This window comes from Falco biarmicus, chromosome 5 (assembly GCF_023638135.1).
Source record: "Falco biarmicus isolate bFalBia1 chromosome 5, bFalBia1.pri, whole genome shotgun sequence".
NCBI classification, from domain to species: Eukaryota; Metazoa; Chordata; class Aves; order Falconiformes; family Falconidae; genus Falco; species Falco biarmicus.
In genome coordinates, this window is record NC_079292.1 from 17150768 (window position 1) to 17166714 (window position 15947).

At 35.6% G+C, this 15947-nt stretch overlaps 1 protein-coding gene across 1 annotated transcript in view; it reads left to right on the forward strand.

The window, feature by feature from the left end:
- CCDC146 (coiled-coil domain containing 146) overlaps nucleotides 1-15947 on the forward strand; it is a 66766-nt gene that overhangs the window by 30326 nt on the left and 20493 nt on the right. The window contains 6 exon segments of the mRNA XM_056339692.1: nucleotides 4520-4729; nucleotides 11077-11134; nucleotides 11677-11853; nucleotides 12476-12549; nucleotides 13894-14121; nucleotides 15048-15234. Of these exon segments, the coding sequence (XP_056195667.1) occupies nucleotides 4520-4729; nucleotides 11077-11134; nucleotides 11677-11853; nucleotides 12476-12549; nucleotides 13894-14121; nucleotides 15048-15234 (934 nt within the window).

Below are 15947 nucleotides of genomic sequence, written 5' to 3' on the forward strand. Positions count from 1 at the left end.
CCTGCTGAGCTAATATCATAGAGAGCAACTGAAGAAGCTAAAGGCTCATTTCTAAGAAGGACAGTTACTCTGACCCATCTAAAATTTTACCCTCTGATAATATTGACAGTCACATTATACAGGACTGCTAATAAATTTAGAAGGTTAGAACCCTAAGCTTCAAAGTATAAATGAAACTCAGAAGTTAGCATTATTATATCTGTTACATTTCTGTAATAGGTACCATAATATCCACCAAGAGCAGTCCTATTGCAAATATTGCAATACTACATTAGTATTTGTGACTAATCATTTTGACATTACTTATGGTATATCCATAATTGTCAGTAAGATCAGCATTATTCTATCTGTTATATTTCTGTAATAGGTACCATAATATCCACCATATTAGCAATATTTTAGCCTGGTTTTCCTGGAAGTCGACATCAAAATCCGTATGGCAATTCTGCTTGTAAGACAACCATGGCTATTCTGTCATTGAAGCTAAAGCGTAAGGATTCTAAAACTAATTCAAGTCATACCTGCTTACTTGGGTTATGCTGGGAGTTGGTGTGCCTCCTGACACTATGAATAGCGACGAGTGCTAAATAATATAAAGTAATTTAAAAAGGGGTTCACAAAATCCTGAACATAGTTTTTCTTGAGGTTAGCTGAGTCTTCTAGTTTTGTCTTAATAAAATAGAGAGAATATGGCTCTGACTCTGTAAGAAGTCATCTGACTTTATTCATACTACTGCATAGCAAATATTTTTGGGAAGTAAAATTAAAACCAGCCCTCCTATACCACTTCAACTCCCTAGAAAATTCAAGAAGCATCTTCTCAGTGCTCAGAACTAAACATACTATGTGCATTTTGGATTAGTTGATTGAGAAGGTTTCTACCACGTCGGTGTTAACTAAGCTTAAGTAGAAATCCAGTAGCTGCTGAACTTGATTGACTTTTAGCCAGTGTTAGATTGAAATCAGTCTTTGATTGGAAAAAATACAAGCATATTACTATATATTTTATTTTATATATTAATTCATTTGTTTAGAACATTATTTTACATAAGGACGATAAGTGGAATATGGCCTGAGTGAAAACAGGACTCAGCTGTCTTTTCTGTCACACATAAAACTGCTGTAAACACCATGCACCAAAAGCATGAAAATGTTAGATGGTAGATTACATCTCTCATTCTTTCCATGGTTCTCACAGGCATATGAAATTACCGTATTTCTTTAAGAAAGTCAATTGGTGAGAATCATGTCACATTCTTTACTTAGATGTAATCATGCATCAAAGCAAAATGCCAGTGCATGAATAAGTACTAATTCCTGCTTATAAATTTCTCTTACTGCTGAAAGAAAGCAAGGGAAATCGATTACCAAAAATTGATTGTGATCTCCAGTACATTTTAAGGACTTTTCAGACATGAAATGTGGAATTCACTTGTCCATATGTTAACATCAGTAGACATGCACATTGAACTAGGTATCTAGAGTCCCTTAATGGTCAATAGAAAGAAGCAGAGACCACACGCTTCCTTCTTCTATGGACATCTGCAAGTGTCTGGTTTTCTCCACTGGATATAAAGAGAATCCTGATGTTAGGTTCAGTATGTGTGTATATCTTTCTCCTACAATGAACCCTTCACAGAATCAATACCATGATTTAATTTTTAGTTCTTCACCCTTAAACATGCGGTACAGTTCTGTGAATCAAGAACTTATTTTTTTCACATATTACAGTTGCATTTGATCTCCTTCCTAATTTAATCCCCATCTGTCCCAGTGCTGTTACAATGTCATGTGGAAACTGGATGAGGCCTTCAATGACACTGGATGAGGCCTTCAAGCTGTGTGTGTTCCTCTTTCCTTTAGTTGTGTACAAAAATCTCAAGGAGAGAGTCTTACACATCTTAAGCAGCTGGATCCCTGTGACAACTATGTCACTGATACACTACCAATTCCTCTGATACACAATAGAAATTTGTCTAATGTGATGATTTGCAGCTAGTCTGTATGCAGATAAACTCCAGGGCTGTTGCTAGAATACAGAGTTGTGTGTACAGTATGGTCCTTTGTTTAGTGGTAAATGGTACTTTACTTCCTGGTTTCAGTTTTGCGCAATTTGGCATTCTGAAAAGCTGAGAGATGTCACCTGGCAGATAACATCTTTGATAAACTTCTTCAAAGATGTTACGTGCTTTTGAATTTGTTTGCTGCGCAGCTGAAATTCTGGGAACAGGCTCTCAGCCCGTTCTGGTACTGTCTCATCCATACACTTTGCAGTGAGACTGTGTAGATGCACCTGATGTGCCTGAGTTCTTATTTAAGTTCTGAAAACCCATTTAGCCACATAATCATGTGGCCCAATTGTAAATTTTTATTGTTATTATCTCAATTTAGGTACCTAATACGGATATTTTGATACACCATAAGAAAGTCAGGTGGTAATGATAGTTCATTGACAGTTTGGGAATCTTACTTTTGTAAGCCTCTGTTAAATTATTAATCACTTCACAAATTCAATGCTGCCATGTCAGACTTGGCAAGACTACTTTTGTACTCATGTGATTCTAGATGTCTGCATTGTATAGATGTCCAGTTATTTCTTCATTGTCTTCTATTAAATTTAAATACTCCCATGAAAAAATACTGTTAGTGTCTGTAGTGACCAAGATCTGGTCTAGCTTCATCACTCAATTCTTGTTTCTATTTTTATTTTTTATTATCTTGAAAAAAATAAATATTAAGAATTTTGTTTTTATGGAAGAACTTAGGTGTTTGTGTAATTTTATGTAAAGTTTATGTTTTATGTAAGAATTGTTATAGAATTATAGAATGGTTTGGGTTGGAAGGGACCTTGAAGATCATCCAGTTCCAACCCCCCTGCCATGTGCAGACTAGGTTGCTCAAAACTAGACCAGGTTGCTCAAAGCCCCATCCAGCCTGGCCTGGAACACTTCCAGGGATGGGGCACCCACAGCTTCTTGAGCAAGTTCTGTTCCAGTGACTCACCACCTTCGCAGTAAAGAATTACATTTTAAATTAATGTGTTATACTACAACCAATTATATTTTATCCTAAGACAGCATACATTCCGTTTGACTATAAGAAGATCTAAATATTGTACAAGATCTTATGTCAATAAGTCAATTTATTTTTCTGTTAAAAAGTTACTATGTAAATACATCACAGAATAACTTATTTGTTCGTGATAAAGGCACACTCTTGTTTCCCGTTGAAGTCTGTGGTTTTCTTATTTTCTAATTTAAAAAAGGAAGTGGGTATCTAAGTAGAAATGTTACACAAAACAAAAGTTCTTCTGCTGTATTATTTCAGGTCTGTTTGTGCAGTATAGTCAGTTGTATATTTTGTGGTTTTATAGTTACCATCTCAAGTCTGTTCTTCAGTATGATACATAATGGTGTTTTTGTTGCTAAGCCATAAATACAATCTTTGAGCTAAAATTTATGTACAGAGTTTTTCAATATGGGAGATTCTACATTCCTTTGTTTTAAAAAATATTAAATTGGATTATATTTTAATTAATAATAGATTTCTTTATTCTTCCACATAATTTCTGTCTAATTTCAGTATATCATTATATAAAAGTTTTAATGGGGTAAAATAGAGAAAGCATACACAATTATTTCTGTAGCATAAAGAACAGGTTTATATGTTGTGCATTGTATATGAATTTTTATACTGTAGTTCCCTTTAAGACATTTCCATAATAATAAATGTATTTCACTAGCTGCTTTTACTATTATTCAGCTATTGTCACGTAGGTTCCTAAGTATATTATGAATACCAGTCTCCTAATGCTGACAGAGTGTTACAGTTTGTTATTTCTTTGAAGCTAGACTTCAGTGATAAGTCAGATCAGATAATTGATCATGTCTATAAGCATTATAACAAGCTTCCACAGAAGTCCACAAATGTATTTGCAGCTTGTGTATCATTAAATGAGTTACTTCAGACACTGGTAACACTACAGTAATGGCAACATGCAATTCGGCTTTGGGTAGGTGTCCCAATATTTACTAAGGACTTGAAGGTGTCATATAGCCCAGACTGTGCCTTGTCCTGGTGAATACTTACCTGTTATTGGTCCCCACACTGATTCAGATCTAGACTTTAGTACTTAGGAAAAAACAAAATCCCTGTCTCTTCACTGTTTCTAGGAGGTGCTAGGCAAACAAATTAAGACTAACTAACTGTCTTTCATCTGGTTAAAATTAGATGAGATGAATCCCACTCCAATTCTAGGTATGCAGAAAAAAACCTTCACATCAGATTCCACTGCTCTCATGGCATCAGAGGATAATTCTGGTTTGAACAGACCTCAGAAGGTCTCTGGTCCAACCTGCTGTTCAAGGCAGGGTCAACTAGGAGGTCAGACCAGACTTTTAGGACTTAATCCCGTCTCATCTTGAAAACCTTGAATTAAATATTATAGGTAGGTAAAGAAGTATAAATACAAAGGTTATGCTTCTCATTGCCTAGTTCTAATTTCTTCTGTTTAATGTAGTTTACAGGAATCTGAGATCCAGCTGTTGCAGGAAGCCAGACGTCTCAGTGTAGTACTGGAACAACAACAACATGAACTGGAAAAAGCAGAACAGTTCCCTGAAGAATCCTCCAGTGAAGTTTCCCAAATAAGGCAACAACTTCTTAGTTGCCAAAATGAATACAGTGCTATTAAAGAAAGAGAGTGTGAAATTCCGTTCCAGATGGAATGGTAGGTGACAGTGGTCAAACACTGCTAATTTTATCATAGCTTATCTAGAAAGAATAACATAGAATATAATTCAATCTTCTCTCAGTCTTACATGAACACATTTCTTGATGGCTGTTGTTAAATAAGTTGCCACAAACTTTCCCTATTAACAGCAACATTTCAGTGATGAATGAAATTACCCTGGTGCAAGATTTGTAAATAATTTTAATTTTAGGGCATGCAATGGTGTCCTTTGAAATGCTGGTTAAAATTTACTGCATTTCATGATTAATGTTTAGGTAGGCAAAATCAACAAGAACACTTCCATTCTTGGGCACCTTTAATACAAATGATGGAAGCGTCTTAGAGACCTGGTGACTGAGATTTTATAGAAACAATGTCATAAATAAACCCAAGGCTATTTTTAACATCAGAATCACAATGTACCCAAGTTTTTCTATTCAGGTATTTAAAGGAGAAGTACTTGTGTATTCTCATGTTGGAAAAATGAGAAATTTGCCATGAAAGAAGTGAATACTTGACATTTCTGTAAAAGGAAAAAAGTCCAGAATAAGCTTGATATTGTATATATTTTAATTATCTGCATATGTGAGTGCATTGTACTTGAAGCTTTAATAGAAGTACAAAGAGTACTGTTGCATTTTTCAAAATACGTAGCTATGGAGATGAACTCATATTGTCTTTTTGTGGGGTGCTTGCTAATTTTACCCATCTTCAGTCCACCTGTAGTGTAGTTGATGTATATAAATACAAATAAATAATGTCAGCAGCTCAGTTATACTTAATAGTTAAAACTATTTTTCTGCAAGGAGAGCAGGGGCACTGTACAAACTGCACAGAGCAGATTTTTCTGGCAGTTCTTTCTTATTTTTTTTTAGGGCCAAGTGTTTGCTCTAATAGAGAAAGAAACTTGAGAATGAAGCAAATTGGGAGCAGGAGAAATAAAAAAACATGGAAAGCATCTGGAAAGTATTATTTGCTATGAGATAACTAAGCAACATGAAGTTTCCTGAAGTAATTATTAAATACAGAATTTATTGCAATTTCCAAGAAGTTTAGAAATGAGCTCTTCAAAATATCATGCTTTTTACCCATTTGTCCTCGTATTTTATGAACATTTTTCACTGATTTTGCATCACTTTTCCAAAAAATGATGGGATTTTATATGTTTAGGGGATATTTACTCATACTCTTATTTTCTACCTCTAGTTAGAAGAAGATTTCTGTCCTACACAAAATGCAGTTCAGGTATTGTTTCAAATACCCTTGCACATTTACTGCATTAATTTTATATCTGAATTGAATATCCTACCTTGCAGAATAAAAAATACACTTTTGGGGTTAGTCATACTGTGAAAAATGTTCTTTCACTTTAACAAGAAACTTCCTCTGTTTGCTCTTATGTACTGCACGAGATCAAAACCAGCTGTACAGTCTGACCGGAGGTCCATGTGGCACAGTATCTAACGGCGACGAAAAGTGCAGCCCCCAGCCATTTGTGATCCAGGGATTTAAGAAGCCAAATACACTCCTTTGTATTTAGGAATCCTCAGCTGACCCCTATTCCTTGAACTTTTCCTGTCTCCTCCTCAGCTATATAGACTTCTGGCATTGCAACACCCAAAGCAATGAGTTCCACAGATTAACTACACAAGAACTGGCACCTCCTTTCTTTTCTGAATCTGACTCCTACCAGCTTCATTTCATGCCCTGTAGTTTTTGTGTTGGATGAGACAGTGAACATCTGATTCTCTGTTAATTTGCGCTGCTGCAGGATGGTTTGACAGATCTCTTTCGCATCATCATCCCCCCACTCCAGCTTAATTTGTCAACTTTCTAAACTTAAGAGCAGCAGGTAATTTAGTTCATTGTTTGGAACCCTGCAATTGGGTCTTAAGTTTGTTGTGGGTTTGAAGTGAGGAGGATGTGCCTTGCTTATGTGTGGATTTGTTTATTGGGAAAGAAGGTAACTGCTTTCCAGAAATTAAAGGGATTTTAATATTGGGAGTAGTGTAAATGAACAGGACTGGCAGAATATGTGGGGATGGATGAGTGAATGTAGTGGGGAAATCAGAAATGAGCCATGAAGAAAAACAGATAATGGATGTGCATATATGTTTCTAACAAAGGGCTGGGTTTGGTGCCTCTGAAAGCTACTGAAAATGAATGTCCAGAATAGAGTTGTGAGTAGCAGCTGATTTAATAGTAACACTGGTGTAAAATGAAGATCTATATGCCTGATGATTGTATATGAATAAGAAAGCAGTATCTTCTGAAATACTTGTGTGCATGGGTGGTGTCACAGACAGAGAGGAAGCTGCATCAAAGATAGTACAAATTTGCTGTTAGGTGACTGCTTGGTTTACTTCATTTCTCAGGAGAATAGAAACTCGTGGTCCAGCCTCTCTTGGCCCTTGATCTCTCTGGAGCACAGTTTTCCTTGTTGTCCAACTGTGTTAATACAGTCCCAGCTGTGCTTGGCACTTACAAGTAAACTCATTGGGAATTATGACTAATGGCTGTTTACTCTGAAAACAAACATATCGCTTATTTACCTTCTTATGTATGGCAGGTGGGGTACATGGAGCAGAATAGCTTTGGATGGGAATATCTGTGTCTCTTATCTATTGCTTTGTCCTTTTCTTAGAAGTCTTGGATCTTGTCTACTCGGAAATACTGCTGAGCTGGAAGCAAGAGAGAGTTTCTGAGGTCTTCGGCTTCCCTGTTACTGTAAGCCTTTCTTTGAAGCATCTCTAGTCTCTGCTGCCTTTACTTCCTGCCTCAGTTCACTTTCTCTGATAGGTAAGGGCATTTAGCACCCTTTTTGCACTCGGATTCAAATCTGACAATAGTATTTTTTTTCTCTTGAGCTTATAGATATACCATAACATTAGCAAAGTATGTTTTTGTCTTGAGATCCTAATATTCAATATTTTCCATATTTCTTTTCCTATTTGCTTGCCTCTGTAAACAAGTTTTTGTCCAGATCAGATACGTTTTTCAACAGCTGAAGGTGATATTTTATCTTCTCTTTTAATTCTGTAATGTTCCAATGAGTAGTCAACATGCCAAGAGTAAATTTAAATTGCTTTCAGCACTGTGGTATCAGCAGGTTTTCAGAAATTTTGTGACTTTTTTCATGAACAGATATGTGAGGTATTCAGAAGCAGTTCCGATACGTCAGCTGTTGGGAAAGTCACCCTGAGGGTGACTGCATGGGTGTGGTGTATTCCCACTGTAGGTATGTGCCTCCTCTTCCAGTTTGTGTTGCTGTTCTGCTGTATGTGGTTGTACTGGCTTTGTTGCTAGTGTGTCTGCCTCAGTGCTCAGCATAGAAGGGGAACAAGAGCTGGAAGGATTTCACTGAGGTTATAAAATCTGGGCCACTACCGCAGAGTCAGAGCTGATTCCAGGAGTTTTCTTCCTCCCAAAAACTATTAGGCAAGTGTAATAAAGTAAAATAGTGATCTCAGTTCAGTTCTGGTACAAATACATCCAGAACCATGAAGTTTCTTATATAACTGGGACTGAACAATCCTCAGTGAATGAAAATATAGACCAAAAAATCACATTAGCACAAGAACAAGGAAAGGATCGATGTGATCAGCAAGGGTTTGTTCTAACTGGCATGCAAGTCAGGATTGCAAAACTGAGTTTGTCCTTGTAAAAGCATTGCAAATATGGAGATTATTTCAATGCTTTTAATTATTTCAGGATTAGTCACTCAGTAATAAAAAGTGAAAAGTTAAGCTTTTGTCCATAGGTTTTCTAGTAAAAAATTACAAGGCATAAGTAAAATAAGTTGAGTTACAGTTGAAGTTGTTATCAACTAGTCTTGTGGCTGTATTCGCCACTACACACAAACTAATTACAGCTAGGAGCCTTACAAGAATCTCATGCTAGCAGCTTGTCAGCTGTGAAATTTTCTACTTGCAGTCACTAGATTTTAGTTGTGAGGTGCTGAGCACTTTCTGTGGATTCCTCAGCAATCTCAGCTATGTGTCAGAGGTGGTGAAAGAGTTCAATTTTTTGCATGATGTGATTTGTAATGATAACGTTCTGGCTATTTGGTGAGCTGAGGAACTGAAATGGACCTTTGTTGACAACTACCACTAGATTTCTTAATCTCTCTGAGTTAATTTTTTTATTTCTGTGTCAGTTTGCAGCTGTAGACATCTTGCAGGGAAAAGTCTGGAATGTATTTTCATTAATGCTCCAATTTTCCAAGTGCTTTTTTCTAACTCATTACATCTGCATCCATGATAGCTTTTCATGTACAGTACTGCTATTAAGCTTCACGAAAATAAGTAAAGCAATGTGAAAAACATATGCAAACATTAATGTTTAATCTTACGAGTTTCATATTCTTTTTGTTATGTATGTTGCTATAGGTATAATAACAATAATAATAAAAACCACACATTGAAAAATACACCAATCAAAGAAGGGCTATAAAACAATGGGAATTATTAAATGCCTAAAGCCAGTTGCAGCTCTGGTGTTTGTTGTTGTGATTGATGTCTAAGTATTTTACAGGAAGTCATGAGGCTAATGTCTGTATATCACAAATTACAAGATTCATATGCTAAATGGAAGTACCAGATTTTCTCTGCTAGTCTTACATTAAGCTTCTGTGTCCATATAGCTCTTAAATCAGAAACTGACCTTGAAATCTTTGAAGAATCTTATTTGATTTCTTAATCTGAGTTTATCATCCTGATCTCCCTTTAGAGTCAACAGAAAGAAATATGTTATCTTCAACTGGTAATTTTTCTCATCCTAAAATAAGCACCTGGGATGTCAGATGACCTGCCCTTTGGAGGTTCCTGCTTTTATCCCTGACAGTAAGGAAGTCTGGCTGTGTTAGCGTAGTGCTACCTGTCTTTAACTTTTGGGTATGGGCAGCTGGACCAAACTCATTGCTCAAAAGGGAGACGTTTAACTTCTTTCACCCCTTTTCACACCTTCGCTGTTTTTTGTGTGGAAGTAGTTGGTCTGCCACCTTTTAAGGTAACTTGGTGCTTGCTGTTCAGTATTGCCTTTGTTTATGTCACAGAAAATGAGGTGTTCAAATCATTTTACTTCTGCTGGATGGAAAAGTCTTTGTTGTGAAACTGGAATGGCTCCACAGGAATCTGTCCTCATGAGGGAGGAATGTGAAAAAAAACCACCCCAAAAACAGTGTCACAATTTGCTCTCTTGAGTTTTGGGATTGGTGTTTTGATCATCTGACATGATATTAAAGAGGGCACAGCACAGACGATGACAAGTAATGCAGTACCTCTTTAATCAGTTTGCACAGGACTTATTTAATAATTTTTTGTGGCAAACTGTTACGGGTATTTGTGCAAAGTGGACATTCATTTAGTTAGTGTGATTATGCCAGTCTTAAGGACTTCATCTAGGAATCCTGCCAAAATGTGTGAGGAATATGAATTGTCCTTATTAACATATTTATACATTTAGACAACCTGATGGTAAGTGCAAACACTGTGTGTGACCCATGTGGCATCCGAACACAATATTCTCAGTTGTAGTTTATGGGCACAGTACACAGGAGCAGACCAAAACAAAACTCCTATCACAGAATTAATTTTGTCCATTTTTGGGGAAGTCTGATAAATTCAGTCATTGATAAATACATTCAACTTTTTTCTTTGAAAGATTTTTTTTTTTGCAAGCTCATTCCCTCTGTGGGTGTTTGAACACCAGTGGAATTCAAATTAGTTTTTAGACTTACCAGTCTACAACCACTGTCACTTTTCAGGACTTTTTTTATATGGAGTCTGTTCAGATTTGAGGAGCTTCACTTCAAGTTGTTTACAGTGTGAATGTGTGTGTGAACAATCACTCAAAAGAAGAAGAAAGTTTTCACTAGCAACTGCACTTTACTTGATGTGTGGTGTCTTTGTGGGTCTATAACCCACCTCCTCTTCCGTTTTGCCTCATTTCCATGTTAAAATTTTGTTTTCTGAGGTTGGGATGAACTGTGGGTGTAGGGTGCCATCTGACCTGTTATACTCTGCTAGTGTAAAGACAAGGGTGAATGAGGCATAAATGCATCCTTGCAGGACGTGGTAAGACTAAGAGGAATCGGGTTCAAAAGTGTGGGTGTGTGCACTGTAGAAAAAGCCTTCATATGTGTACAACCTGTCTTTCATGACTTCCAGTTACCGGTCATCAATCTTCCTTTAAATCTGGACACTTTTTGATTGTCCCTGATGAAAATTCACCATACATTTTAGTCTTAACACGTGATAGGCTTCTGTACTTTCTAACCATTTACTGCATTATAGTAATATCTATTATATTGCTAATATTTTAGTGCTGGTTTGATTTTCTTGTAGTTTGCAAGAAGAAAAAAGGCTTCTGGAAAATGAATATGAAAGAATTCAAAAAAAAAGGGTAAGTACAAAACATGAGAAAAGCCATGGTTTATGTTCTGTCAGCTAACATATAAAAATAGCAATGAAAATGTTTTCACAGTGTGTACCTCTAAAGTTTATTTAAAATCTGGAATACATAGAAAAATCAAGAGGTAGATTTTATAGGAGAGGCATTGTTCAGGTTTGATAACTCTAGGGCAAGCAATGAATAACTGATTCAGAAAAGGTCTGGATTTTCTTAAGTTTACTCGAGAAATTTTTTGACTATACTCAGCAAATGGATACTGCATGTAAAGATTGCTGCAAGTTTTTGGTTCTAGGATGTGAGTATAGGAAATACATTTGCAGTCATAAATCCTGATGAATATATGTGGATTTGTTGGCAATAAAATTCTGCTGGTTACTGATAGAAGAAACACACATCTGATAGAAAATTTTATTTCATACCTTGTTGTAAACAGTGTTATCATCATTCAGTATTAATGGTTCTGTAATATCACAAACCTGCAAAATATGAAAGGGAAAATAAAACTAATCTGATCTTTAACTTCATTTTTAAAGGAAGCAGATAAGAAAATTAAAGAGTTGAAAGAAAATTGTGATGAGCTTTGCAAAGAAGTAATCCAAAGGAAAGCAGAAATTAATGCAATAAAGGAAGAAGTTTCATCCAAGCAAAAGGTGATGTTAATAGATGAGACAGAAATGAAAAAGCTTCTGGAGAAGCAGGCTAATTTAAAAGTAACACAAAATTAACTGTGTGTATATACATCTCTGTGTGTGTATGTTTGTGCACGTATGTGTATATGGGTACATGTTTGTCCAAGGAAACGATGAATCTTCTGTGTGTTGGTTGTCATTCCAGATTCATTACATGGTGTTACATTATATATTACATAATTTTTCAATAGGCATGAAACATGCTGCTGTGCTATATCCATTATTACTCCTTTAGGAAATAATAGTCATGCTTTTGATTAAAAAATTATTTCCGTAATGACATGTTTTCTATGTTGTGCTATTGTAGGCTTCTCTAACATATGCTCAGATCCAAGTTAATACAGATTTATCCTGAGAATTAAAAAACATACCCAGATCTTTGCTGCTTTCCTTTCTATGATATAGATAAGATAATCAGATGTATTCATAACATTCAAGCATAATTTTTATTTTGCAGACATATTAAAATTGTAAACATCAGTGTTTAGTTTCAAAATTAGCAGCTACGGTTCCCTATGAAAATCTCAAATAAATAAAAATATTTTTCCTGCCCATTTTCACAGCAGTTCTAGGGGAATATTACTTCTATGAAATCACATCAGATTTTGAGGCTATTAATCTAACTTTTCTGTTTTGTCACTAGGATGAGCTAGTTGAGATCCTTGGTGTTCCAGCACTACTTGGAAAAGAAACTGAGGAAATTAATCAGAAAAAAATGTATGCTTTTAATAAATAATTACGTATACATAAATACATATGTATGACTTCCTTTCATTCATTACAGAGATGATTGAGTATAGTCGTTGATTAAAATTAGGATCAGCATTTAAAAAAGAATCTATAATCCACTTAAAATCCATGCACTGTGCTGAAAAATACAGCATATGCAATGAACATTGTAAATTTAAGTACAACAAAGAAAAATTTAGAAAAAAGCTTGGTCGCAAATTGCTTAACCATCTTACTGTTCTACATTACTATACCTGGGATCTACTTAGTAGATTTTTAATGGAAAATAATGTACCATGTAATCTAGCAATTAGGCTTTTTTACAGTTTCTAGTCCTCAGTGACTGTATATTAGCTTATCTCTGTTGGCCTCAGTGAAACTAGCAGCTTTCGCTGCTAACAGTCTGGCCTGAGCTAAATCATCATTCTCCCTTGGTACTTCTGTATCAGTTCTTTAGTCAGAGGTGCTTTGCTGTAAGCTGCTGGTGTGAATTCTGGTCTCTAATATTTCAACAGGGAAAATGTAAGCCAGTAGCCAGCCTTTTCTTTTTCTCTTTTGTGTAGCTGAGGTTTTTTCTCCCCTGGAGCATGACATGTACTGGTTTCTGTATGTGTAAAATCTAATTAGCACTATGGAGTTTCAGCCAGGTCACTCACAGATCCCAGCAGTCCAATTGCCATCCAGATAAAGGATGTTTTTTGTACCCTGTTCAGGCACAGGGTTACACTGAAGTTTGTGTCTCCTGCTTACAGTCCCTATTTGTAATATAGAAGTTCTTTTACTGTGTTAAATTTCTCAGTTTTAAAACTTGTGTAATAGTTTTCCTCTACATTTTCCTCACTACTCTCCTTAATGCAACTCTGCCATTAATAAATACAACAAGTTTTTCCTATAGTGTTACAGAGAAGCAGTTAAAAAAAAGCTAGTACATTGTGTAGATTGCTATTAATGAAATATTTAAATGGCTCTTTATACTTGTGTCACATTACAGAATGAAGTAACCAGTGTTTCCAGTCTTGGGAATAGTATTTAGAAGTGTCACATGCATGTACCTAGTAATGTTGACAGAAATCAGTTTTCTGGAACTCTTTTTAGGACTGTCATGGTTCTAAACTCCCTGTTAGTCCCGTGACTATCTGCAATTGTATTGTTGAACTGTACTGGCATTTGAAGATTTTCACTGTTTGTAGTCTGCTTTCAAACGTGTAACGTGGATAGTTGTGGTGTTGAAAGGATTTCGTGTGTCTATGAAAACTTACAACTTATATTTTGCCATTTAAATATGCATGTGGAAGTGTTAACCCCTACTGTTTTGTTAAAATATATCCACAGTGATGCTGAGAAGAAGAAAGAAGCCCTTAATGACCAAATAGAAGAGTTGGGTGATACCCTGAAAGCCATTGAAAAAAGGACTGAGGAAATTTTGCAAGAAAGACAAGATGTAATGAAGGAATTGCATGGGAAACAAATTTTGCTAGAAAGCAAAGAAAGAGAATGTATTACTTTGACAAAGTTGCTAGAAATTAGCAGAGAGAAGGCATCAGTGGTCCTGTCAGACAGGTTAGTGGTAGATGTAAGCCATGTAGTATGAGTGAACAATGTTCTCAAAGGTCTGTTTCTCTTTTCTGCTGTATTGCTTATGTTTTCAAGTTTTATGCTGCAACCAGTGCAGACTAGAAATTACCAGGATTATTTTTTACTTCAGAAATGTTTATATAAACTACTGGAATCTAGGATCTGGCTTGAAGAAGAACATCAAAAAGCATAAGCATTTGATAAAATCCTGGGAGAGTGAAACTGGATTTTTCTCTGAAAGGGAAATCTTTTAGTGTGTTTCTCTCTCCAGTGAAAATATATTTTTTTCTGTGTAACCCACAGAAAGTAAATTGAACAAGAAAAAAATATGTCAGTGTTTTCATTTTCAAATAAGAATCATAGATTTGTGCACCCATATACTCCTGAATTTCAGTGGGAACTGGTTACTCTTCTCTTTAATATTCCCTTGTATTATGAATTTATATATATTTGGTAAAGTAAAATAAACTGTTAGGTTGATTTCAAGCTTCAAATGATTCCTTCTTTGCAGAGGAAGGTATATAGTTGTAATATACGCTCAGCAACAATGCTTTTGCCTTTAAAGTTTGGAGTTACAGGATAGTGGCACTTTGAAAAGTTTGAGTGAAGCAAATGTAAATATTCCTTCATACTAAAACATCTGTTTTCTTCTTCTAAGTAAGAGTTTCTTGGGAATTTTTAGCATATTTGGAACAGATTGTGAGACCTCATTGACATAATTAGGATTATCACTAATTGAAGTTATAAAAATGCTACTTTTTTAGGTAATTTGTGTCAGTAGTTTATGAGTTTATCTTACTGCTCAGCCTTTAATGATGCAGTACTCTAAACCCATGAAAATGATCATGCCTGTTTGCATATGTGTCTGGGACAAGTCACCTGTTTCTAAAATTCTGTGTCTATCTATATAGAGAAGCTCTGGAAGATAATTTACATAAATGTGTCTTGGAGAAAAAAAAACAACATGATATTCTCATTCACAAGCAAACACAGAAAGATAGAGAACTGAGAAATCTAAAAAAGATGGAGTTGCAACTGAATGTGATTAATGATTCCTTGGAACAAGATAAGTCACAGCATAAAAGACTGAAATTAGAGGTATGTATGAATGCATTGATTCTAAATTTTCTCGTAAGAAATCTGTCTATGAAATCTTTCAACTGTTCCTAAAATTTGGAAGGGGAGAAGACTGTTTTAAGTCTTGTGTACATGGAAGTGTCAAGTGTTGCTACAACTAACAAAGAAACCTCTAGGTGTTCTGGCTGTAATAAAAATACTGCATCAAGGTATATTTGGACTATTCTTAAGAAATGAATTTTAGGTGGGAGCACCCTATGAAGGAGAACTGGGAGATTATATTGGCACTGTGAGTCATGTCTTCCTTTAAAGTCCTGTGGAATTGTCATTTATGAGCAAAATAATATAGTGACTTGCCCATTGGCATCAAAGAAATTTGTATCAGAAAAACAGAGCCAAGTACTCCCTGGCTCCCAAATGATGAGAAGATAAATAATATTTTAAATTTGAAGATTGTTTGTACATTATTGTAAATAATCTATAAGCTATTTAACATTATTCCAGGGGACAGGAAACAGGCACCACATAAAGTTTGGTATTAAATAATATGAAATAATTCCCTGTGTTCTCTTTGTTTCCACTCACTTTTCACCTTCCTCATTTCCTCCCTGCAGTAGTGTTTCACCCATTCCTTTTCCCATACTGATTCACTCTTTTCTGTTTTATTCGTGCCTTCTACTGCGTCAATTTTAAAGGGCAGTCTCATTCTACTTGTCTATGCAAAGGATTTCCTT